Below are 24,525 nucleotides of genomic sequence, written 5' to 3' on the forward strand. Positions count from 1 at the left end.
CTTGCAGCTCAAACCCAAAAAAAAAAACGAAACTTGGAATCGACAGGTTCGTTTGCCGTTCGGCAAGGTCTTTGTGTGCAACTTGACAAACTAAAAATGAAAAAAGTTTCCGCTGCCGTCGTGTTGCCAGCGTCGCCTTTTTCAATATTCCAGCGCCAGCCTTACCGCAGCAGGAGTCGACAAAGCGGCGCAGCGAGGGCTTGACATATTGATTTTGCAAACTGCCTGAATACCCCACCACGCTCTCTCTCTCTCTCTCTCCCTCTCTTTGTGTGTGTGTGTGTGTGTGTGTGGAGCAATAAGAATTTAAGCTTGCTCAAGCAGTCGAGTTAAGTCAAGGTGAAGCTGCAAATCCATTTAAGCCAAAGTGCAAGAGCTGCTGTCAGAAATTTAAAGCGGCGCGCCAATTGTCAAAGGCAATCGAAAGGATTTCGACAATGCGGACAATGGTCACGTGGGATTTACGTTTTGAATTGGGTATGTTTACGTAAATGTGCTGGAGGCGTGGCAGACGAACTGAAGTATGTATATGCACTCCTGATCAGGCGGACGAACTGAAGTATATGCACTCCTGTTCAGGCGGACTGAGGCGGAGTTGAGTCTGAGTCATAGCCGTGTATCCATTTGTTCGTTCTTTCTCCTTCTTGGTATATCTATAACAAAAAATTCCTATATAATCTATTTAGTGATAGACTGATTAGACACCGCCGTATGCTCACCAGACTTTCGGCACTTGACCGTCAAGTCGTCTCGAGACAATTGTTATGTATAGGCTTTGTCAAAAGGTTTAGTCATCTATGAAGTCCTCATCGCAATATAAACATATTTGCAAGTTCTTATGTGTATGAGGCTTGCGCTTGGATTGGGCGTATAGGCGGTTTTATTTGAATGGTTTTTGTCTTTTTTCCTTTTTCTTAATGAACTTTTTCTTTTCTTATTCTCTTTTAATAGTGCATTCTCCCTTTTTGCTTAAAGTTCCGCTCGCTCTCTTCCTCTTCTCTAATGCCATTCTCGTTTGCGTATCGATGGCACTCTGCTTGACTATCGATACCTAGCTAAAAGTCTATCGATACTTGAAGATTTCGCTATCCCCCCTAAACTAATATGATATCTTATTAGCCTACGGCAATTACTTTATCACAAAAGTGAAGAAACTAAAGGGAATTGAATGACAAATTACATATATCTTCAGAGAACTATAGAACATTCTAGTTGCGATACATATCTTACGGCATGGAATTTATGTTAGAGTGCAGTCAGGACAGGTACAGCTCAGGTATGGGCTCATTAATACTCTTTTATTCTAATAATTTAATACAATTTAATATTATTATTTTTTTAGATCAAGTTAAAATGCAGCAAGCCTTGAGGATGCTGGTATCCAAAGCTTTTACGCTACGAGAAGGGTCTAAGAGAGGTTTCAATTGCTGTAGCTGGTCGCTTGGCTAGTCTACTTGTGGATGAGAGGTAGATCTCTCTTTGGCCACCTCCTGGATTTTGTCAACAATTTTAGGAGTCTTGAGTTCTCGCTCTATATACCTGGGTCCCTTGTATCAACGGGTGATCTTCCTCAGGGATTTTCCTCAGTCTTTTTGTGTGTAACTGACGCAATTCACAGAGCTCCATCTCGGCAGCTATAACACTTGGATAACATCGAACGAGTAGCTATTATGAGCTTGTCGGCCGAGCACCGAGGACACCTTGTTATGCGTTGCAAGCAGACAATTTGCGTAACTAGCGCAGGTCATTGCCTTATTCAAGTCGATAGAACATTAAGAGTCGGTCCCGTAGGTCTACAGGGGAGGTAGGGTCTGCGTAGTGCCCAAGTGAATGAAGCAATCTCGTCTCCTGCAGCACCTTTTGGCTGCTTTCTCCAAGTCTCTGCACCGTTCGCTCTTACTTACGCTCATGTACCAAGAAGTGACCAGGAATCTTTCGCTCATTGGCTTCAGCATGGTCATGGAAGAGTCCAGAAGGTACTCAAAGCTGCTTGCCTCATGAATCAGCCAAGAAAAGCTATAACCGTATATCAATACACATGTTCAGCTGACACCGTCTCAGCTCTACTCTCTGCTTATCAGTCATATCAAGTGGATTGAATATTTATGGCCACGCCCAGAGGAACTCGTCTCGTTGCGAATGGCTCAGGTTGAAGAAAGTTCTCGGAAATGCCGCCGCCACAAGCCGAGTTTGTTTTTCATGCTGTGCTCCGCTTGTCAGATCGCTAATCGACAAACGAAATTCGCCAATTTTAGTAATAAATATATACATATATGTGTATATATATATATATTGAATATTTTTCTATTTTTGCAATCTGTCTGATCTGTGCGAGTCGAGCTGAAACACCTAAAGCGCTGCTGGCCATAATAAGTCAACTGTTGATTGCTCACCAGCTGGTGACGGACGGACGGACGGACGGGCTGACCTTTGCTGGGGGTCACGGGCTGCGCCCGGCGGCATCAAACCCGTTTTTGGCAATGGGCAGCGCCGGAACGTCGCGTCGATCTGTTCTGGCCAAACAACATTAATTTCCAGCCATGACAGCCCAAAAGAAGGAAAGAGAGAGAGGGGGGAGAGAGGGGCAGAGAGACGACTCCAACACAGCAACAACGAGCGGGTTGAATTCCCCGGCGAATGCTGTTGGCGTCTCGCCATTTATGCGTAATTTGCCAATTTACACAAATTCTTGTTGGCCCTATTGAATCTCGCTGGCCGAAACGCAACCTTTTGCGTGCCTGAGCCAGAGCTTGGCCGCCTTTCTGCGGCGTCACCGTCGACGGAGGGACGGGCGGTGGGACGGACGGCGGGACAGCTACGGTTACGGGCTCACGCGCGCCAGACATCCTTGAACTTGCCGTGGCCAGGATATCATGTTCGCATACATTTTTTTGTTGTTGTTTTTTCTTTTCTTTTTGTCTGCATTTTATTTATATAAACTGTAAACCAAGTCGTTGACTCCTCTATTTGGCCAAAGCCAACGAGGCCAGCAGCGACACCAGCCGCACCAAGCGCCAAAGGCAAAGACTCTGGCATGGGCTATCAATTGTTTTCACACACACACACACGCACACTCACACTTGCGTGCTCGCAGAGGCAAAAGGATTCGGCGTCTGCCATTTTGTTGAACGTGCAACGTTCTCTTCTTGGGGGCCCACGAATTAAAAGAAGATTTAGGAGCGCCTGGAGAGTGTCGCACCTCAGATGCTAATCAGACCTTAAACTCGTATTTAAGCGGACGTGAAAGTTAGCCGTTGAATTGTATAAGCGAATATCTATAGATGTCTATATATGTAGGTGCATCTTATTGAAAGCCCCATTCAAATCAATATATTCCCCCACAAGTCCAAGCTCTTGCTATCCGCTTAAAGCCGCGACTACAGCTGAGTTTTTCCTGTGCTGAACTCAATTTAATTTATGGGTAAATAAATATACAGCGCGCAGTGTACTATATCAAAGCTATCACATATTTTTTATTGTCTATAATTTGATGAAACTTAATATGAAATTTTTGTACCTCATATTTTCTGTTTGGCTTCAAATCGAGTTTCGCAATTAAATATCGCTCGGTAGTAAATTAAAAATACAACAAATCTAACAAAACTGCCCTTTAATCACGATATTTTCCACTATTGAATTTCACAGCAAAAAGCAACTGAACATTTTTTAAATGTCTAGCAAAAATATATTGCAAAATTATAGAACGGCTTCCACTATCCTATTTCATATGAAAGATATAATTAAGAATTTACATACATAAATACTATCGCATATATTGCTGTAGAAATGTAATAAATATCTACAGCTTAAAGAAAAACAAAATAATTACTTAAATTTGATATTAACTGTTAATCAGAGCAAGTAAAGGGAGAGACGACTCGACTAGGAGATACCCTGAATTATTCTGCACTTTTTATATGCACACATACATACATACATATGCACGCACTCTGCTAACTGCGCAGTAAGCAGCGACTGCACTTCAGTGTGGGCAATATTATGAGAGCTTATTTGTTGAATAATTCGACTTGTAGACGGACTGTCTGAGTCAATTTTCAAAGTGTGAGTGAAAGGCACTTTTACAGACACTTAACAGTTATTTGCAAACTATGCTCAGCATCAAGCAATCTAGTAGTCCGCGTGTTTGCTGTCAAATATTTTGATATAGATTTAAGCATATTGTAAAAATAATCCGTCTTACGTTTGACTAGACAGACGAAATACGGAAATTCAATTGGTAAATTTATTTATTTATTTTTTTGTCTTTTTTTTTCATTATTCAATATTAACTGAATGTGAATTAATTTAGCTCAACTGCACGATGGCTTCTCCCGATAACAATTCGCAGCGTAAGTGTTCAATTTAGATATTTACATTCATTAATATTTATTCATTTAGTCATTATACATACATATATACATATAGTTTCAGCTGGCACCGCTACCCCGACTCCATCGACTGCGGGACAGTCGCTCAACTGCACAATGGCTTCTCCCGATAACAATTCGCAACGTAAGTGTTGAATTTAGATATTTACATTAATTCATATTTATTCATTTAGTCATTATACATATTAAGCATACACATTAAGCATACACATAGTTCCAGCTGGCACCGCTACCCCTACTCCTTCGACTGCAGGACAGTCGACCGGCGTGTCACGCAGACGTTCAGCTGTAAGTTTTCCTTTTAGTGTCAATGCGCCAGCTCTTGATTCTTGTTTGCAGGGGCGTCTCCGCAAATGGGAGGTAGATCAGCGTGCCAATAAAAATAAGAAAGACAAAGATCATAAAAACAAAGACAAAGATCATAAAACAAGACCAGAAACTAATTTTTGTAGTGAAATTCCACAACCGAAAGCGCCCTGAACTGATACCCAACGAAGATTTCTAAAAAGCATGTCCCCAGAATGCTTATTTCTTATAACGCAGAAAATCCACACAATGCCAATATTCACACGATGTAATTTTTATATTATATATATTCTGTAAAATGCATATGAATAAACATTTTAGATTTGGCAACTATACTTTTTAAGATGTAGCATATATACATTTATTACTGATTCTCTATATCTTCTGAGATCGACGCGATAAAACATACGAACAGACGGACAAGACTAAATCCACTCAGCTCGTTGCCCTGATCAAGAATATATATACTTTGTTTGCCACGCCTCCTTCTGCCTGTTACATATTATTAACGAAACCATTTGACCTTGATTTCCCATTTTCAATGGGTTGAGGGTATAAAACTACCAATTTATTAACTTAACCAACATTCGGTAGGTAAATCAATAAATTTTATATGGAAATGTTGTTGAAATATAAATAAAAATTAAATGTTTCACTAAAAACAAAAAATAGTAAAAAAAATAAATAAATTGAAATAAATAAAATATAAATATACAAAATAAAAAAAATATTTAAATCAATACAACAAATTATATAAAACTTTAAAAATGTCCAATATAGTTGAATAATAATTAAATCTAAATCTAAATCACTAAAAACAAAAAATAGTAAATAAATAAATAAAATAAAATAAATAAAATAAAATAAATAAAAAATAAATATACAAAATAAAATAAATATTTAAATCAATACAAAAAATTATTTAAAACTTTAAAAATGTCCAAAATAGTTTAATAATAATTAGATCTATTTTTATTGTATTCACTTTTACATTTCACTCAAAAAAAAAAAAAAAAAAATAATAATAAATAAATAAATAAAATAAGTAAAAAAAAAAAAAAAAAAAAATATACATATTTCATTAAAAATTACAAAAGAGTTAAATGAGTCGCTAAAAATATTTTGTTGTTGTTATATGTTGTTCACTTTTATATTTCACTCACAAAAAAAAAAAAAAAAATAAAATAAAATAAATAAAAATATATAAGTATAAAAAAAAGTAAAATAAATTAAAGCAATAATAAGAAACTATTAATTTTTTTCGGATTAGATTCTTAGCGGATCGATTCGTCGACTGCTCATCTGCCCCGTGAAGAGCTTTCTGGCAGCTATCGCCGGTGCCGGCGATGCCGCTGCCGCAGTCGCTGCCTCTGCCGCTGCCGCGGCTTGTGTATGTGACGGTGGCGTCGCTTCTTCTTGTGGCTGCCCTGCTTGCTGCCGCTGGGCTTGCGGCGCCTGGTGACGCGCTGCTGCGCTGAGCCGGCATCGTCCAGCTGGGCGGGCAGACTGTGGTCCAGGTGGCGCCAGCGTCGCGTGTCGTTGCCACTGATGATGGTCGTCGTTGTGGTGGTGGTTGTGGTGGGCGTGGTGAAGGTCGGGCTCGCCTGCGGTATCACAATGATGTTCTCGGTCGCCGGCTCCTGCGGAAAGAGGCCGCGGAAGAGCATGAACTTCTTGAACAGATCTCGTCCGCTGCCCACCTCCGTGGCGCTGGCACTGCGACCCGCCGTCTGGGGCAGACGATAGCCTGAATGGGCAGAGGCAAATGCAATTGATTGTGCAGGAGTTGATGGAGTTCAGATCTCACCGGTTCGCAGCGTCTCAGCGCCTTGCAGCAGCAGCGCCAGATAGACCCCAGCACAGCAGAGCATCCACTTGCCCACAGATCGAGCTGGAGCATCGTATCTTGGCATCGTTTGGCGGTTCTAGCAGCAGACTCTGTGCGCTGCCCTGGCTGGGTAGCGACGCTTTTATAGATGACTCCAGCCATGATGCGGGATGCAATTAAAAAGTTTCACCCGAGATCTAATTGCGTGCTTGCGTGCGCGACGCTGCCTTGACATGGTATCATTAGAGGCGCTGGGGTTGCAGCCATGGCTGGCGGGCACGTAAATCAAGCGGCCAGTGTGTATGTGTATGTGTGTGAGTGAAGAACTCATAGACACACACAGAGAAAGAGAGAGAGAGAGACAGACATACGCTGAGATAAAGTAAGTAGCCGAGGCACAAGTGAAAGTTGTAGGCACAGTAAATCAAATCTAATAAACTCGACAATAAACATGCGCACATAAATCTCGGAAGGCGGCACGAACGAAAAACTGGCAAATCAAGTTGCAGCCCAAGCAACTATGCACACACACACACGCACACACACACACGCACACACACACACGCACATTTGGCTTGTATTTGTATCTGAGAGATACAATACTTATGGCTGGCTAAAGTAGCAGCCCGAGCGTGTTGTATAAATAAATAAACGAATTTATGTTTTCACAGCCAGCCTCAATCTTTTGTGCGTGTGCGTGTGTGTGTGTGTGTGCGGCATATTTTTTTATGCACATATTTATATTACATGACCACTTTTGCGGCCAAAGGATGTGCGGCAGATAGTGTCAGTGCGTGAGACACAGAGGCAAATAACTTTAACATAATTCACTTAAATCTTTTCGGTTTAATCTTGAAAAGTGTTTCACATACACAGAAAGAGAGAGAGAGAGCTATAGAGAGAGAGAGACAGACACAGAGCCAGGCATTAAGTGTTTCATTCAGACAGAGTTTGACAGAGAGACAGAGCGACAGACAGACAGAGGGCGAGAGCTGTGGAGTCCTGACAGTCAAGTACATTGTAGTACACACACACACACACACACACACAGCTGTCCAGCAGCTGCAAATGTAGCTGTATCTGTATCTGTATCTGTATCCATGTACGATACGACACGAAATGTATCTGGCTTTGTATGCCAGCTGTGCGTAGCTATGCTTGACTTCAGCTTTTGGCGCCCAAGTCCAAATGTTTTCTTGTAATTTCGCAAAGTGTTGAGTCAATAATCAACAGGATCTCATTGGGTCCTTAACCCGAGGCGAAACTGATTAACAAAACACAAGAAAAATATTGAAAGCCAATGGAAAATTTCATAAATTACAATCTGAATGGAGAGGGAATGGAAGTGAGGAGAGCTGAAGACAGGGGAAGTACTATATATAACAAGTAGGGAAGCTTTAGTTAAGACTGCTCAACTACGAGATATGCCCTGAACGCTTTGAGCAACTGATATATTAAGAAACATGCTTACATAAGAGATACACACACACACATGAGCACGCACACATAAGCAGCAAAAGAAAATTGGAAATTCTATGAAATACTCATGAATCTATATTGAAAATTCGGAGACTCTAGCTCTAAAGATGTAGGAGAAATGATTTTATTACAGACTCTCGATAAGGTTTTTAATCGCTAACTAAATAACGGTAGTAGCTATCGATTTTTGGAAACCAAGTCGATATGCGGGTGGCATATGCGGACTCAAACATAAAAAAACAAAGTCTCTAAGTCTTATATATTCTGAGATCGACGCGTTCACACATAAGTCGCCGCACTGATTTTCCATTTTCAAGGGATTTTGTGTACAAAATTGATATACGTGTATTCATTATGTATATTATTTATGGTATTTTCTATGTATACTTATCTATATTTCGTTGTGTGCTATAAATATTGATGTCTCTATTAATTCTATTTTATCTAGTCGCCTTTGAAGTTGCCATCATTTATAATTTTGCTGTGGCTGCTGTTGCTGTCGCTGCGGCTGTTTGTGATAAAATTCAATTATAACATTTTCTATTAACTTAAAAGCTTCTTATATTTATTTAATTTGTTATTGTAGCTTGGCTGTAGTTGTTGTAGTTGTTGTTGTTGTTAGTTTTGTTCGACTTGCCAATTATTGTTGCCATCAACAGCACACCCACACACACGCACGCACAGAGGTCGATTTTATGAGTGCTGCCATCAATTAAGAGCTCCTTGGCAGCTGTGCGTCTGTTGGCCATCTTTCTCTTGGCCGCAATCTTATGGAAAATAGTTGACATATTACAGCCAGGCTAAGTGTCTAACTGTCCGTCTGTCCGTCTGTCTGTCTGCCCGTTCGTCTGATTGCATTTATCTGAATATCCATTTTCATTTGCCAGCATATTTCGATTCATTCACGGCCCAGCTCCAGCTGCCCGAGCGCCCATTAGCCCGATTTCAATTTATTAGCACTGCTTCTTCTTCTTCTTCTTCTTCGTCCTCTTCGCATTGTTGTTGGCCTGAATTGAATTGTTATGCAAGCAAATTAAATCGATCTACTTAAAATATGAACGAAATGCATTATGGCATTCAGCTCCGGCCGTTCGATGGCGTACGCCTAATAATGCTAAATGGACTCCACTCGTTTACAAACGGAAAACATGCGTAAATTAAGCCTCAAAAGCAAATATGCAACGTCTTCGGCTAATAATGGCCACTTCATCTCAGCAGCATTTGCTGTTGTTATTAACAGATTTGTGGTTTTTGTCTACCCAAACTACTGCTAATAACTTGAGTGCCAATCGAATCTGAATTTCAATAAACAAACCTCCACGCAGCACGGCACTCAATGCGGATTTAGGCAAGCATTGTGGAATTTCCAATGAAAGTCATCTTTGAAGCTGGGAATAGCTTCGCATTTGCGAGAATAGTGAAAATTCGTTGTAAGCTAAATTCATTCCCATTCAGATAATTCCAATGCCTGTCAAGCTGAGCAGCCCATTGAAAATGCTAATTCGAGCTTGGCTGCAAGTCAAAAGAGGCGTGGTCAACTCCAAGTTTGGTCAGAATGGACTAGAGGAAACTGAAGGTAAGCAGATACGAATGGAGATTGAGAGAGTCTTACGAGAATTTACATATATACCTATGTATACCTATTATACATCAAATTAAAATATAAATATAAAATAAATATTATTTTTTAAATATATTTTCATTACAGAATTCAAGCTCTGTTATTTGCCTGCTAAAATAATTTACATAAAAAAAAAAAAATGGAAATTAAATCTAATGCTAAATGCTAGTCAAGTAAATGCGGTGCGTGGCCAGTTAGCGGGGATGGGAGTCGTGGGGGTGGGAGCGGGGTGTGTCGGGTCAAACGCGCGCCTAGAGGTACTGGATGCGGCGAATGCTCTTGGCGAAAGCCGCCAGCGGATTCCTGCTCTCGGTGACAGCAGCGACAGCCTGTCGCTGCCTGAGACGCTGGCCCAGCAGCGGGAAGCGAGCGTCGCCCATTTTGGGCGAGTCGGTGCTGGGTAGTGCCGCGTCGGCCGAGCTCTTCGGCTGATCCGCGTCCAGGGCATCGATGGCCAGCGACGCATCATCGTCGCCCTCGCGAACGGCCAGAGGATCGACGTCAGCGCCAGCGCCCGCTGTTAGCTGGCGCAGCATGCGCAGATTGAGGGGCACATAGCCGACCGCATTGTTGCCGAGGCTGACGGGCACCAGGGGCACAGCGCCGCCGAGGCCACTGAGCCGGTTCAGGCCGTTGTAGCCAGCGAAGACGTTGGCGCTACTCACGCCGTTGCCGTACATCTGGGCGGAGCCGTAGTCGATCAGATTGTAGGGCAGAGCCAGGCCCGGCTGCTGGCCCTGGCGCGTCTCGAAGTACTGCACCGGCATCGACATCGACACCGGCATGGGCATGGGCATCACCTGAGGGCTGCGCACGATTTCCCGGATCACATAGCGCTGGCCGCCCTCGGGGGGGGCCTCGGTGGGTCCGGCGTTGATGTTGGTGTTGTTCACCCAAAACAGAGTGCCGTTCTTCTCCGGCAGGTCCCATTTGTGCCTCTTGAGGAAGTGGAAGCGACGCGACTCGTCCACGTTGCCGGGCGACTGCCTCGCCGCCACGGCGGGCACATTCACCAGCAACAGCGGCTGCCGCTGGCCCGCAGCCAGCTCGGCTAGCTCCGCATAGTCCGGCTCGGCCTGCTCCAGCTGCTTGCCATGCTGCTCCTCGGCATAGGCGCTGGCAGTGAACTGCTTGGCCTGCTGCTGCTGCTGCTTCTTCTGCTGCTGGAGCAGGGCCAGCGCGGCGCGCCGCAGATTGGGCTGGTCGAGCGGCGTCTCGATGTACACGTCGTTCGAGTCGAAGGTGGTCTGCCACATTGGCTCGCCACTGCGCTGCGTGGGCCCCATGCTCGTCGAGCTCGTCTGCACGCGTCGCTCCCGGCCCAGAGAGGCCGCCCGGACGCCACCCACGCCCAGCGAGCCGATCACGGCCAGCGCTAGCAGTAAACTCCCAATTCCTTGCACTCGCAACATCTTTGCTTCCTTTATGCTTCTCTTGCTCTTCTTCTTCTTCTTCTTTGTGCTTGTGCTTGTGCTGCGTTGGGTCGCTGTGGTCTGCGCTCTCTGCCTGGCCACAGGTCGTCCGGCCCGGCTTATATAGTGGCTCCAGTTGGCTTCAGCTGGCCGTGGCTAATGAGCGCCATTTATTCGACTGTTATCGCCGACGCTTATCGGCGAGTCGAAGCGTTCTGGCTTTCATCGCGATAGCCAAGCGAGCCCATTAATTTTGCTTGGCGCAAGTTTTGCCTGATCCAAAGCAAAGAACTTGACGCTAATTGCGGCGAGGACCAGCCGCAGCTGAGTGCACGAAAGGCTGCAACGAGCCATTGACAGATATGCATAGAGGAGGAGAAAGAGAGAGAGCGAGCGAGAGAGAGGGGGAGAGTGGAAGTCGTATACAGATAAATGCTTTGCTAATTGAGTTATGCATTCATCGTGCATTAGTTTGGCAGCTCTGGTTAGTTCTTGGCCCAAGTTGCTGGCGACTTTCGTTTGTTTAGCCATCTGCCCAAGACAAATATATAATAGATTAAACATATATAGTATACAGACAGAGAGAGAGAGAGAGAGAGAGAGGGAGAGATAAGCTAGTTCATAGTCCATCCGAAAATTTTGTTATGCCATTTTCATGCAAGAGCTAACGGATTGCTTTTAGATTGTGGAAGGGAGCGGGGGTATGCTTACTACTGCATTACTATCTCCACCTCTATAAATATCTAGCTCTCTCTCTCCTTCTCTTTGTCCCTCTATGTCTATCTGTCTATCTCGCTTCGTGTTTGTCTTGGCCCAATGTGTCAAAGTCAACTTGGTAAAAAGTTTGCTTTTTATTATTTCGTTGCCTTCATCGTCGGCGTCGTTGGCACTTTTTGAACTTGCCACTTGCCGCATGCCGCATGCCGCATGCCGCATGCTGTCGCTGCTGCTTCTGACCCGTCTTCATCTTCACGCTCCGCTTACCGAACGCGGACCGAGCGAAAATATTATAACATAGCATACTTTCCGGCGCTGGGCAAAATATGTACGAAAACAGCGCTGAAACCGAAATTGGGCAACGAGTGAACCGAAATAAGAAAAATATGATGGCAAGAGCATCGATGGAATAAGCGCGACTAGCGGACACTCTGCAGCGAAAGTGTCCTAGAGCTCTTGCAGTTGGGCAGCTTGGGCATTGAGATCAGCGAGGGATACCCGGATACAACGAAAGAAACTGATATAGATGCCCATGATTGAGCGAGAATTGCTTAAGCTACGGTTTACAGAGCCAGGGAATAGGGCGAATTGAGATATACGACTAGCAAATACCCGGTCATGATATGAATGATTGAGTTATTTCCATTAGAGAATCGCTTAAGGCTTGCGGCTTATAGGTTATCCCAAAGGAACTATAATATTATATAATATATGATATTAAAAATACATAAGCTGGAATTGACACGACTAGCAGATACCCGGCCTAGATATAAGTGATATGAACTACAATTCTTCAACTCTTCAAATCAGCAATGTACCCGTCGAAGACTTAATATACAAATAGAAATGAAATAAAGCTTAAATGATAATCGACTCGACTAGCAGATACCCTGCAACAATAGTTGAGTCATTCAACTCTAGAATACTTTGCTTTAGCAATTCCAGTTATTGAGTAAAACGAAATAAGAAATGCGATAAAATGCGCACCAACAAAAAGGCACGACTAGCAATTACCCTGTAAATAGATAAAAGGTTTAGGTTGTTATAAAAAATTCCTCAATGAACTCCAAGCCATGTAAGTAATGTATAAATATCTTTATTCAATAGCAGAATATTTAATCTTAAGATACCACAATCCACACTAGATATACATACAAGACTCTCACAGCTGAAGCCACTATGAGAACTGACTAACCCCACGCAGCATCTGCAGCAGCCAGCTATAAATATTGAAAAAACAAAAAACTCTATCCGTATGTTGGATAGGTCTGAGTCGTCTTGGAGTTGGGCGCGTTATGAACGTGTTTTTCCGGGCGGGCTGAGCGAGGGGCGGGTAGATGAAAAAAATACTATGCTATAATACGATTTTAGCAACGGCGTCGACTGCACTTACAAGCCGCTGCCCGCCAACCAGTTTGATATAGCGCGAGCCATGCCCACCGCCCACCGCCCACCACACACCGCCCACCGTCCGCCCAGGCACATTTGGAAAGCTCTTGTACTTTGCGCACTTTGCGCTCGCGTTTCTTTTCACTTCTCAAACAGTTTTTTGTCGCAATAAAAATTTAAGTCGATTTTATGGGCACAAAAAGCAAGTGGAAAGCCCGAGTCTACGTCTTGAGTTGCCAGCTCTGAGCTCCCGAGCTCTGAGTCCTGAGTCGTGAGTCCTGAGTCCTCAGTCCTTAGTCCACAGTCCTCAGTCCTCCGTCCTCCGTCCTCAGTCCTCCGCTGTCCTCGGCTCTCTCAGTCTGTGCAGACTTGAATCGTGGCATCAACTCTCGAATGCAAAGTAAAGGCCAAAATTACAGTTCTCGGGCAAAAAGTCTCATTTCTCTGGCGATTTTGTTGTCTCAACTTTGCATTCATATGCAAGCGAGGGCGGGATGGAGCTGCGGCCGCAGGCGGTATGGGGTCGTCAAAAATTGGAAGGTTTATTTAAATTTCAACTTGTTTCGAAAACGTTTAAAAAGTTTCCGCTACTAACTGACTGCTGATAACACAAAGTATCCCCAGCCCAATGCCGAAATCACTCCCCCCACCCACCAGCCCGAACGGCAAGCTGAAACAGTTGGCAAAGTTGATTCGACTTGTCCTCAGCCCGCGCTGAAGGGGCTGGGCGAGGGGCGTGACAAAATTAGCACAGCATATATATAAATATAGAGAGATGAATATATATTTTATTTACTTATGTCATATTTATTTTCGCATTTATTGCCGACTTTAAGCCGAGCCCCAAATAGCATTCAGCCACATTAAATATAGAACACAATATATTAAATTGACGAACTGGTGCGAGGCCAGACGCTGCTTGCCCCACAATGTTAGTCACAATGCCAAATGTCTGGGCTGTCATTTGATATTGGGTCGAAGCAGAAGGGAAGATAGACGTAGGCAAAGATGGAGATAGAGATGAAATATAAATATAGATACAGATACAGATACAGATACAGATACAGATACAGATACAGATACAGATACAGATACAGATACAGATACAGATACAGATACAGATACAGATACAGATACAGATACAGATACAGATACAGATACAGATACAGATACAGATACAGATACAGATACAGATACAGATACAGATACAGATACAGATACAGATACAGATACAGATACAGATACAGATACAGATACAGATACAGATACAGATACAGATACAGATACAGATACAGATACAGATACAGATACAGATACAGATACAGATACAGATACAGATACAGATACAGATACAGATACAGATACAGATACAGATACAGATACAGATACAGATACAGATACAGATACAGATACAGATACAGATACAGATACAGATACAGATACAGATACAGATACAGATACAGATACAGATACAGATACAGATACAGATACAGATACAGATACAGATACACAGATACAGATACACAGATACAGATACACAGATACAGATACACAGATACAGATACACAGATACAGATACACAGATACAGATACACAGATACAGATACACAGATACAGATACACAGATACAGATACACAGATACAGATACACAGATACAGATACACAGATACAGATACACAGATACAGATACACAGATACAGATACACAGATACAGATACACAGATACAGATACACAGATACAGATACACAGATACAGATACACAGATACAGATACACAGATACAGATACAGATACACAGATACAGATACACAGATACAGATACACAGATACAGATACACAGATACAGATACAATATCCATATATATCTATCTAAAGGGACAATACATTATGCAATGACTGGTCTGAGTCTTAGCCAAGTCTGCCCCGCATTTAGTCCGCTTGGGTTCAGGCTGCTCTTGCCACTCGGCTCGGCCTCGTCTGGCTGCGGCAGCATCTCAAACGAAGTGAGTTGCAACTAATTTCAGTTTAATTTGTGTCAGTTTTTGCCTTAGCAGCGCTTTTCTTTTCACGCCGTCGTCATCGTCGTCGTCGTCGTCGTCGTCGTCGTCGTCGTTACTTATTATCCTTTGGCTTCCCTTCGGCTTCAGCGTGCGACGTGTAAATGCTGCTAATGACGTCGTCGTCAAGACACAAAAGGCTCAATGCGCCAAGCTCATCGCTCAGTGCTCGCTGCTCGGTCTTGGGTGCTCGTCGCTCGTTGCTCGGTGCTCCATGTGGCTCATCCGTCTGACTACCTGTCTGCCTCTCCGTTCGTCCGTCTCGCCGTCCGTCTGTCTGGCAGCGTCTTTAATGACTTCCTTCTTTAATTTAGCGAATTTATTATTTTAATTTGCGCGCTTTACGTTTTTCACGGCAAATTCGCTGAGCGAATTTTCGTTTCGATTTCGATTTCATAATTAGGGACCAGGCCTCAGTCGTTTTTAGACGGTTGCCCCTGGCAAACGCTGGCGGTCCTTAAGCCAGCCAAAAACCGCCTCAAATTCACCGCCCCGCATAGTCTGCCCGCGGCCTGCCTACGCTCCATCCATTCATCAGGAACATAAACCGCCAGCGTCCATGATGTTAATGCGCTTATTTTCATGTTAATTACCAGCAGACAAGCCTCGGCCTCGCCGGGGCCATAGTTTGGACTGGCCAGTCGGGCCGTGGGACTCTCGACTCTCGACTATGGTATAACAATGGGCGATGCTGAGGACCGCCCGCGGCCAGTGGATGGCGCCAGCACTCCAGTTGGGCTGCGGGCCAAGGCTCGAGCCGGTGCTCAGATTTTTTGGCAGGCGATTTAAATAATTGACAGATTTTCGCATTTCACTGAGCGCTGTCGGCCATCTTTGCTGGCATATCGGCAGGGGGTCAATGGGTTCCTTAAACCGCTTCATATCGTCTCTAGCTCTGTCTACCCTCCTCTCTCTCACTCTCTCTCTCTCTCTCTGTCTGTCTGTCTCTTGCTATCTTCATGTGCATTTGAAAATTCATCTTCCACTTTAACTTGTGCTCCATTTTGTTCGTCTCCGCAATAAACTGTTTTATCTTTATGAGATTATATCTTCAGTTTCACCCACACACTTTTGGCCCCTCCCTCTACCTCTCTCTCTGTCTTCCTTTCGCTTCCCAGCTATCTAATGTCTGTGCGTGTGCCAGACAAACTCTTTGCCCAAAGGATTTTTGTTTGACAAAGTTAAATGCACGCTGTGCCCAGGCACGCAGCTACCAGCCTCCCCCTCGCCTCTCGCTCCGCCCTCCGCTCGTTATTCTCTTTTACATTGCTTTGTTCCAGTTCCTGTTCCTGTTCCCATGCCCATGCCCATTCCCACTTTCATTCCTGCTCACCTGCTCTGTTCAATATTAGTTTATTGGCCAGTTGAGCTGTTCCCAGCGTTTAAGCCGAAAGCAGTTCAAGGTTATTGATACACCTCATAGCTGCGGGCTATGGGCTCACTCCACCGCAGTCGCTGTAAATCGTCAGGCTATAAATTGCGAAATTTTGCAACTCAGTTGGATGAAAGCGAAAACATTCCACCCACCTGCCATATAAAGGACTTTACTTGCGGCATAAAAAGCAAAGTTGTGCTGCGCTGATTTAAAAGTTATTTTCTCTCATTGGGGCTAACTCAGTTAGAGTTAGAGATGGGGCACTTGATGATTGCAGCTCTATATTGAAGGTACTTGTATGTCATTGTATATCACATTAGTCAATATATGAATATCCTCATCACAGCGACACTTCGTATTGGTCTTCCTGTAGATGTTGGCCCAAGTCTGGTTTCCCATAGCTTATCGGTATTCCCGTTTCATTTCGAGCCTTGAGCGGAACTCTCTTCAAGATTAGAATAAACACTCTTTAATGCATTCCACTTATTGGGCAACTCCAAGCAACATTTCTGGAAATTTTATTCGATATCTTCTGAACTAAATGTCATCGATAACTTGAGTAAAGTTATCGCATAAAAGTTGTTGAAGAGGTGGACTAGGCTAGATGATGAGTCTAAAACAAGATACACACATATGGCTATATAGTTATGGACTATATATCTTATAGATATTTCCCACTCAGCTTAATTATTCCTAGCAAAGTATGTAGCTATCTGCACTTCAGAGCCAGAGTCAATGTACAATACAAGGTACAGTCTGCGGCCCTTCGTTAATGTCCGTCATATTCCTGCGAGTCGGCAGTGCGATGCACTCGGTAAACACTTCCTGATAAACCTATAAATACCCCTTAGTCACTTTCATAAACATTCATAATCGCTGTCTCTGTGCTGAGCTACGTGTCGTATGTCTGGCAGCGCCCACTGACTGTCTGGCAGCTCTGGCAGCTGATTTAACCATAAATGGCAACGGCATTCGAATTTGTTTATGCATTTTACGACCCAAACGTCAGCTTCATGTCGGCATTACCACCTTTGAGTGGCTGCCGTTGCAGTTGGGGCCAACGATAAAAACCACACAGAGAGAGAGAGAGAGAGAGAGAGAGAGAGAGAGAAACACACAAACACACTCACACATGTACAGGCGCTGACAATGAGCTCCCAGCGCCAGCGTGCAAAAACAATGAGGTGATAAACTTGAAGGCTCAACGCACAACAGTTTCGGTCCACGACAGCGACGTCGACAGCGACGCGACAGCGACGTCAGCCTGAACGTCAACGTCAACGTGCCGCACATTTAGATGGCACCTTGGAGAGGAGGCGCAGCCCAGAAATGCAGCAGCCCGCCCCGTTGCCAGCCGAGATCGTACCGGGCCTGACATGACAGGGTTATGCCAGGGATCTTACACGGCTGCCAGGAGTCTGGGCCAGCTAGGGGCTGGGGTTGGGGTGGTGCTTGGGGTTGCTTAGGTCTTGGGGTTGTTGCTATTGTGGGCATTCGTGTGCATGCGAAGAACAAAGCAAAATCAGCAGGCGACTTGCTTTTATGGCTTGTGTCTTGCTGCTGTAGCTGCTGCTGCTTTGCCAAGTTTTCATCCAGCTCCCCTCCAGACACATGTGTGTGCGTGTGTGTGTGTGTGTGTGTGCAAGCATTTCTTGTTCTGCTCTTTAACGTTTTTCAAAACGAAGAAAGTTGGTTGACTTTTGAATGACTTTCTGGCGCTCGTCGCGTTGGGGGCAGGACTGACTCTAGTTACTGTAGCTGCGCCAGCTCCTGCTCCTGCTACAGCTTCTCCTGCTGCTTCTGCTGCTGTTGTTGTCGATGTTGCATTTGTTTTATGTGTTAAGTGCGCTGGGCCCGAGCGCACAGAATGCATCTGCTTTGCGTTGCTTGTAACTGACGCTGCTCCCGCTCCTGCTCCTGCTGCCACAGAGCCCGCAATCCGCAGTCCGCAATCAACAACTTGCAGCTCACGCAACACGCCCCACGCCCCCACGCCGCATTCTGCATGCTGCATGCCACACGCAATGCGCAGCAGCTCGACTCGAGCTTGACTAAATCTAGTCGCAATTAATGCAGCAAGCGTTTCGTTTCGATTGACATTCGTTGATAATTCGAGCAATTATTAGAAATTGAAATATGCATGAAATGGCTAGCAGGAGCTGGAATATATATATACACTTGTGCTGAATTAGCAGCGCTGCCAAAAACTATGCGATGGAATAGTTATCACACAATAGTTAATTGATGTCAATCAATATTCATGCAAATTCCGAGCAGCGCAAATTGAATTTCAAATCATTTCCAGTTAGAGGAAAGAAATGTTTAGGAAATTCAGCATGTTTGTTGGACGCTTAAGCTGCTTAACGCTTGAAGCCAACTATTTATTTAGCTTGTAAGGCTAAATGCGTTTAATTGAAGAATTTAAGTGATAGGCATTTAATTGAATACAATTGGCTTGAGCAAACGAAAAGCTGCAGCCTTGTTAATTTGCTTAAGCGATTAAGTCAGAGCGGGCTCCGAACCCTGTGCAAATTATGAGCACTGGGAAAACTACGCGTCCCAGACACAGGGAGAGCTTATTAAGACTTGGAGCTAAGCAGGCGATTAGGCAGAGGATTACTAAACAAGCGACCCAAGGTCTTCGGAAATCTATGCAAACTATATTTAAAGACTCTGGCCAAAGAAGCGATTAACTAACGTAGTGTTAAATAATGTGCTTTCAGTAAATGCCCCACTTCATAAAGCAGACAAATATTTGCTCTCTACCAGAAGAGAAGACCCCAAAGCTCACTAAAAATAAATCTTAATCTTCGCTAAAGTCAGGATATTATGATAATTCTTTTGTTTAATTAAAGACCAAAGTCCGTTCAAGCTAAACTTTAAGCATTCTAGAAGCTTCAAGTCGAAAGTAGAAGCTTTACGCACGAGCAGATTAATATATTTGCTTTAAGTAAGAGCAAGATTAAGAAAGATTACAGGAGAGATTAACTGTGTTTAAAGTTAATAGAAAACAAGAATAAAGTATTAAAAATATTTCAAAGCTCATTAAAGCTTTTATTAATTTGATAGAGAATGTGCATATGCATATGGTTATGTTTTGAGCACAAGAAAATTAAGCTTAAGCTGGTAAATATAATACACTTTTCTTATGAAGAATACTCGAAGCTCTTAAGAGCTGAAGCTTAAGATAATGGTATCAGATGAGATGTTGCTTGCATTGGATTAAACAGCTTTAAAACTAAAGCTGGTATTAGTACTAACAAGTAGTAAACAAAAGTAAGGGTGCTCCAGTCGAGACTACTCGACTAGGAGATACCCTGAACCCTGCCAGCTGATATTCTAATGATTCTGCACTTCTATGCACACATAAATTTGCAAACTATGCTTGCTCAGCATCAAACAATCTAGTAGTCCGCGTGTTTGCTGTCAAATATCGATATATATTTTGACATATTTTAAAAATTATCACTGAGGATTCATCAGTCTTACGTTTGACTAGACAGACGAAATACAGAAATTCAATTGGTAAATTTATTTATTTTTTTTTTTTTTTGTCTTTTTTGTTTCATTATTCAATATTAACTGAATGTGAATTAATTTAGCTCAACTTCGGAATGGCTTCTCCATCAATGAATTTGCAACGTAAGTGTTCAATTTATATATTTACATTAATATATAATTATACACATAGTTTCAGCTGGCACCGCTGCTCCGGCTCCATCTCCCACAGTACAGTCGGTCGCCGAGACACCCAAACGTCCGCGTGTAAGTTTTCCTTTTAGTCTCAATGCGTCAGCTATTGATTCTGGTTTGCAGGGTCGTCCACGCAAAACTCAATTGGAACCCGTGGATAGGGCTGAAGAAAATGCCACAAACAACAAATTAGTGGCAAAGGTGTTGAGACGGTGTTTGAAAAAATACAAAAAACTCGTCCCCACGGTCAACAACGGGTTCGAGCGCGGGCTCAAACCAGATTGCATTATGAAACTGTTTATGCAAGAAAATCAAAGGCTATTTCTGGTGCGATTTAAAAATCGCAAGTTACCGGAAATCATTAGTGGGGAGGACCTCAAGAAGTATGCCCCCATAATGCTAATTTATTTCTACGCTGACAATCTACACAAACCCCATCCCCGTACACAGTAATCTTAATTTTAATAACTTTTCTTGTGGGTAGACTATGTTCATAACACCTTTAGATTATGATTAAATATAGTTATATATTTGCCCAAGCACAATTCTTTTACAAATATGTGGGTGAGGGGAAGGGTGAGGTTAGGGGAAAAATCGAAATTTTATATAATTTCAGGTCTCCAGCTCTTATATCTTCTGAGATCGACGGTCGGACGAATGGATAGACGGGGCTTAATCAACTCAGCTCTGATTAAAAAAATATATATTTTATGGGGTCTGCCACGCCTCCTTCTGCTTGTTACATATTTTTAACAAACCCCATTATACCCTGATTTCCCATTTTCAATAAGTGAAGCTCATAATACGCTCAATTCAATACAGATTTTAGAAAGCTTTAAGTCATTTAAGTCCTCATAATGTGCATTAAGCTGGAGTGGAATATGAATTTCTAGAAAGCGATCGGACCAAAGCAAGATTATAGCCAATACGACTAATATAGGATTAGATACACACACAAGTGAAGCCTCTACTCTCAGTTACAGCTTTAAGAAAGCTTTCAGTCGGATGGGGTAAGGGGTCAATGTCAGTTTGCTGCAATTCCAATTGGAAATGCGACTAAAACTCTAATTGGACACATCGTTTCGGGCTTTCGGTTAACATTTTATTCGTATTTCGTCACTGATACAGAGCCTAATCAGCAGCTGCGGGGGGCGTAGCTCCGGTCAGCGGGCGCTGCCTAAGCCTCGTCGTAGTCGCGGATGATGCGCCTCTGCTGCTGGCGGCGGCGCTGTGGCTGCTGGCGACGGCGGCGCTGCTGCTGCTGCTGCTGTTTGCGGCGGCGCTGCATCTGGCGACGGCGCTGCTGCTGCAGCTTCTGCTGCCTGTTGGCAGCCGGCCGGCGCTGGCCGTTGCCGCGGCGCTGCTGGTTGGGGCGACGGCGACGCACCTGCTGGCCGCGACGATTGCCGTTGTTGGCATTGCCGTTGCGGTTGCGCCGGCGAATGCGTCGCACGGCATTGCTGCCCTGGCGACGTCGGATCTGCTGCTGCTGCTGCTGCTTCTGAGGTCGGCGCCGGCGGCGACGCTGCTGCATGTTCTGCTGGCGTGGCACATTGGAGCCGTCGCCCGCCTGCGATTGGGCGGCGCCCTGCTGGCTGTCGCTCTCATCGGCGGCGAGCGGGCCCTCGGTGGACGACTGCTGCTGCTGCTGCTGCTCGGATGGGCCATTCAGGGGCTGCACCTCGCCCACCTTCACTTTGGTTACCTGATCGCAGGGCACGTCGCTGTAGATGACCACATTGCCGTAGTTGCACACGATTTGCGGCTCGTCGGCGTCGTCCGCCTGGCGGGGCTCGATGCGGCCCAGGCCGCGCTTGTCCTCGATCTCGTAGATGTCGCCCGACTTGGTGATGAAGCCCGTCACCTGCAACGGCTTTGCCTCCTGCACCTGCAGCGACGACTTCAGCTGCTGCGGCTGCGGCTGCGACTGCGACTGCAGCGACTGCATCGCCTGAGCCGACTCCTTCTCCTTCTGCGGCTGGGCTGTCTCCACGCTGACCGGTACCAGATGCTTCTGCTTCATGGGCGGCGCATTGATGATCATCAGGGGCTTGGTGGGCTTTACCTCTGCCTTGGGTGCGCTCGTCGGCTTCACCGTGGAGCTCAGCAGCGGCGCCTGAGTCGGACGCAGCTCATCGCGGGCTACAATCAGCCAGAGAGAGGGAGAGATGGGGGAGAGAGCGAGAGGGTTGTGGATTGTCAGTTTACTTTTGGTTGCTCGCAGCGTGGGGGGATCAAAAAAATTTACCGCTCACCAGTGAATGGCCACTGGCTATGGCCAGGACCAGGACGAGCAGCGATTGTAACGATAGTATTGCCCACTTCATGGCTTGATTTGTGCACGGCAACTGAATCGGGAGTCGCCGCGAGCTGCCGCTTATATCAACTTCCAGCGATCGCCGATCGGTGCATAAATCATTGGCTAACGGCACATTTTGCCAGCCTCTTGGGCGCTTTGGGGCCGTCTCGAGGCTGTGCATAATTAGCCGCAGTTTGGGGCCGTCTCGGCCCCTCAGAGTTCAAAGCACGTCAAATGCCGCGTCGACCCATTTACCGCAACTTTCAGCGACTCTTGGCCAGCATCTCTGGCTTTCTATCGGCCACGTTCTGATGAGAGTTCAATGCCTGAACTTTGGCTTCATTATCATTTTTGCCCATTTACAAATTTTCGTTTGTTTTGGCTTTTGTTCAGCTCTCTTACGATGTGAATGGAGTATATTAGTTCTGTGTGCTTTTCACCTTGAACTTTACACTTATCCACAGCGGTGCTCTATCTACCCCAGTTTGGGTTGTCGAACCTGAAGACGTGATGCTCCCCTGGGTATCATGCAGTCGGTAACAGCCGTTCCACACGCCTCATTTTTACACGTTTTGCGTTCTGCTTATTCAAATTCAGCATTGGGGTCGATCGACAAGAAGAAGCATAGAATCATATATTATATAGACGCAGCTCTCGGGCTCCCATCGTCGAGCTCCGATGGCTAATTTAACAAACGAGCCCGGACCGTGAAATGTTTGCATTCACCATAGCCAAAAATGATGGAATCTAATAAGCTAAAGATGAACGGACTACAGATTATATATATACTATATACATATATATTTAGATATTTTTACATGTGTATGTCTATAGCTAAGGCATTTGTCTAAGACGCTAATCAAGTCGTTTTTTAGTTAAACAGAAACTCATGCCAAAAAGTGGGAAACAAAACTCAACAATTGGCTATTAAAACATTTAATAAGAAATTTATCAATAATTTCAGAGCTCATTTGAATAATTAAAAGACAGAAAAAAAAATAAATTGTTTAATTTCATTTAATATATTTTTTATAGTTTTCAATAAAATTTGCTTCGTTTTTTTTGCGGCTTTCTTGCAGAGATGAAACTTAATTTATGCTAATGATGTGCACAGTGAGAGCCAAATGTTTGACTACCTGCGGCCAGAGCTGAAACTATATGAAATATGCCAAACTTCTTCATTACAAAAAAAAAAAAACAAAAGAAAAAAAAAAAAAAAAGAACACATGAATAAACTGAGGAAAACAGGTTTATTCTTAGGCTAATTTCGATTCTATTCAAGCAACTGCTATGTGCTTATTGTGATCAATGTGTGTATATAGATTCAATGTAAAAGAGGCAAAAGGCGTGACTGACTACGTTAGGTACATACAAATATGCCTCAGCCTCAGGCTGCTTGCCTATCCGTCCGTTCATTCTTATTATAAACATCTGCGTAAAGCAAAAAAAAAAAAAATAATAAAATAAAATAAATAATAATAATAATAATAAATAAATAAATGACAAAAAAATTATAATATTATTATATAATTAACAAATAAAACTGCATATAAAAAAATAATTTAATATATTATTATTATTATGATTATTACTATTATTGTTATTATTATTATTATTATTATTATTATTATTATTATTATTATTATTATTATTATTATTATTATTATTATTATTATTATTATTATTATTATTATTATTATTATTATTATTATTATTATTATTATTATTATTATTATTATTATTATTATTATTATTATTATTGTTATTATTATTATTATTATTATTATTATTATTATTATTATTATTATTATTATTATTATTATTATTATTATTTATTATAAGTATAATATTAACATATTTTTATATAATTTACGAATAATATTGATTATCAAAAATAATTGAATAAATCTGGAGATATCTGGAGAAGGAACAATAACTGGCGTCTCTCTCTCTCTCTCTC

The 24,525-nt window shown here is 43.4% G+C and overlaps 4 protein-coding genes and 1 long non-coding RNA gene across 6 annotated transcripts; 2 read left to right on the forward strand and 3 right to left on the reverse strand.

Annotated features, from left to right (window-relative positions):
• The first annotated feature begins 4,137 nt into the window (after positions 1-4,137).
• Positions 4,138-5,025, forward strand: LOC149090548 (uncharacterized). The gene is made up of 5 exons (XR_016197291.1): positions 4,138-4,237; positions 4,310-4,349; positions 4,426-4,512; positions 4,579-4,676; positions 4,728-5,025. It is a non-coding gene; the product is annotated as an uncharacterized LOC149090548 (long non-coding RNA).
• A 941-nt stretch (positions 5,026-5,966) lies between these two features.
• Positions 5,967-6,752, reverse strand: LOC115565338 (uncharacterized). Its single transcript, XM_030390450.2, has 2 exons — positions 6,502-6,752; positions 5,967-6,441 (listed from the first exon to the last, which is right to left on the reverse strand). Exons 1-2 carry the CDS (start codon positions 6,605-6,607, stop codon positions 6,023-6,025), a joined length of 525 nt encoding a protein of 174 aa, XP_030246310.1. The 5' UTR covers positions 6,608-6,752; the 3' UTR covers positions 5,967-6,022.
• A 2,969-nt stretch (positions 6,753-9,721) lies between these two features.
• On the reverse strand, positions 9,722-11,171 carry LOC149090549 (uncharacterized). Its single transcript, XM_089264497.1, has one exon. The coding sequence runs from the start codon at positions 11,032-11,034 to the stop codon at positions 9,874-9,876; it is 1,161 nt and encodes a 386-aa protein (XP_089120623.1). The 5' UTR covers positions 11,035-11,171; the 3' UTR covers positions 9,722-9,873.
• An 8,834-nt stretch (positions 11,172-20,005) lies between these two features.
• LOC149090550 (uncharacterized) lies at positions 20,006-20,741 on the forward strand. The gene is made up of 4 exons (XM_089263481.1): positions 20,006-20,098; positions 20,176-20,215; positions 20,265-20,338; positions 20,390-20,741. Exons 2-4 carry the CDS (start codon positions 20,188-20,190, stop codon positions 20,717-20,719), a joined length of 432 nt encoding a protein of 143 aa, XP_089119607.1. The 5' UTR covers positions 20,006-20,098; positions 20,176-20,187; the 3' UTR covers positions 20,720-20,741.
• A 605-nt stretch (positions 20,742-21,346) lies between these two features.
• LOC108658081 (uncharacterized) lies at positions 21,347-22,666 on the reverse strand. 2 transcript variants are annotated; one of them, XM_030390427.2, is made up of 2 exons: positions 22,515-22,666; positions 21,347-22,408 (listed from the first exon to the last, which is right to left on the reverse strand). In XM_030390427.2, the coding sequence occupies exons 1-2, from the start codon at positions 22,591-22,593 to the stop codon at positions 21,444-21,446; spliced, it is 1,044 nt and encodes a 347-aa protein (XP_030246287.1). In that variant the 5' UTR covers positions 22,594-22,666; the 3' UTR covers positions 21,347-21,443. The 2 variants fall into 2 exon arrangements, with proteins under 2 accessions (XP_030246287.1, XP_030246288.1); XM_030390428.2 differs by having other exon boundaries at positions 22,522-22,659.
• Between the last annotated feature and the right edge of the window lie 1,859 nt (positions 22,667-24,525).

The sequence above is a fragment of the Drosophila navojoa genome, chromosome X, assembly GCF_054131105.1.
Source record: "Drosophila navojoa isolate 15081-1374.11 chromosome X, UAZ_NAV_1.0, whole genome shotgun sequence".
NCBI classification, from domain to species: Eukaryota; Metazoa; Arthropoda; class Insecta; order Diptera; family Drosophilidae; genus Drosophila; species Drosophila navojoa.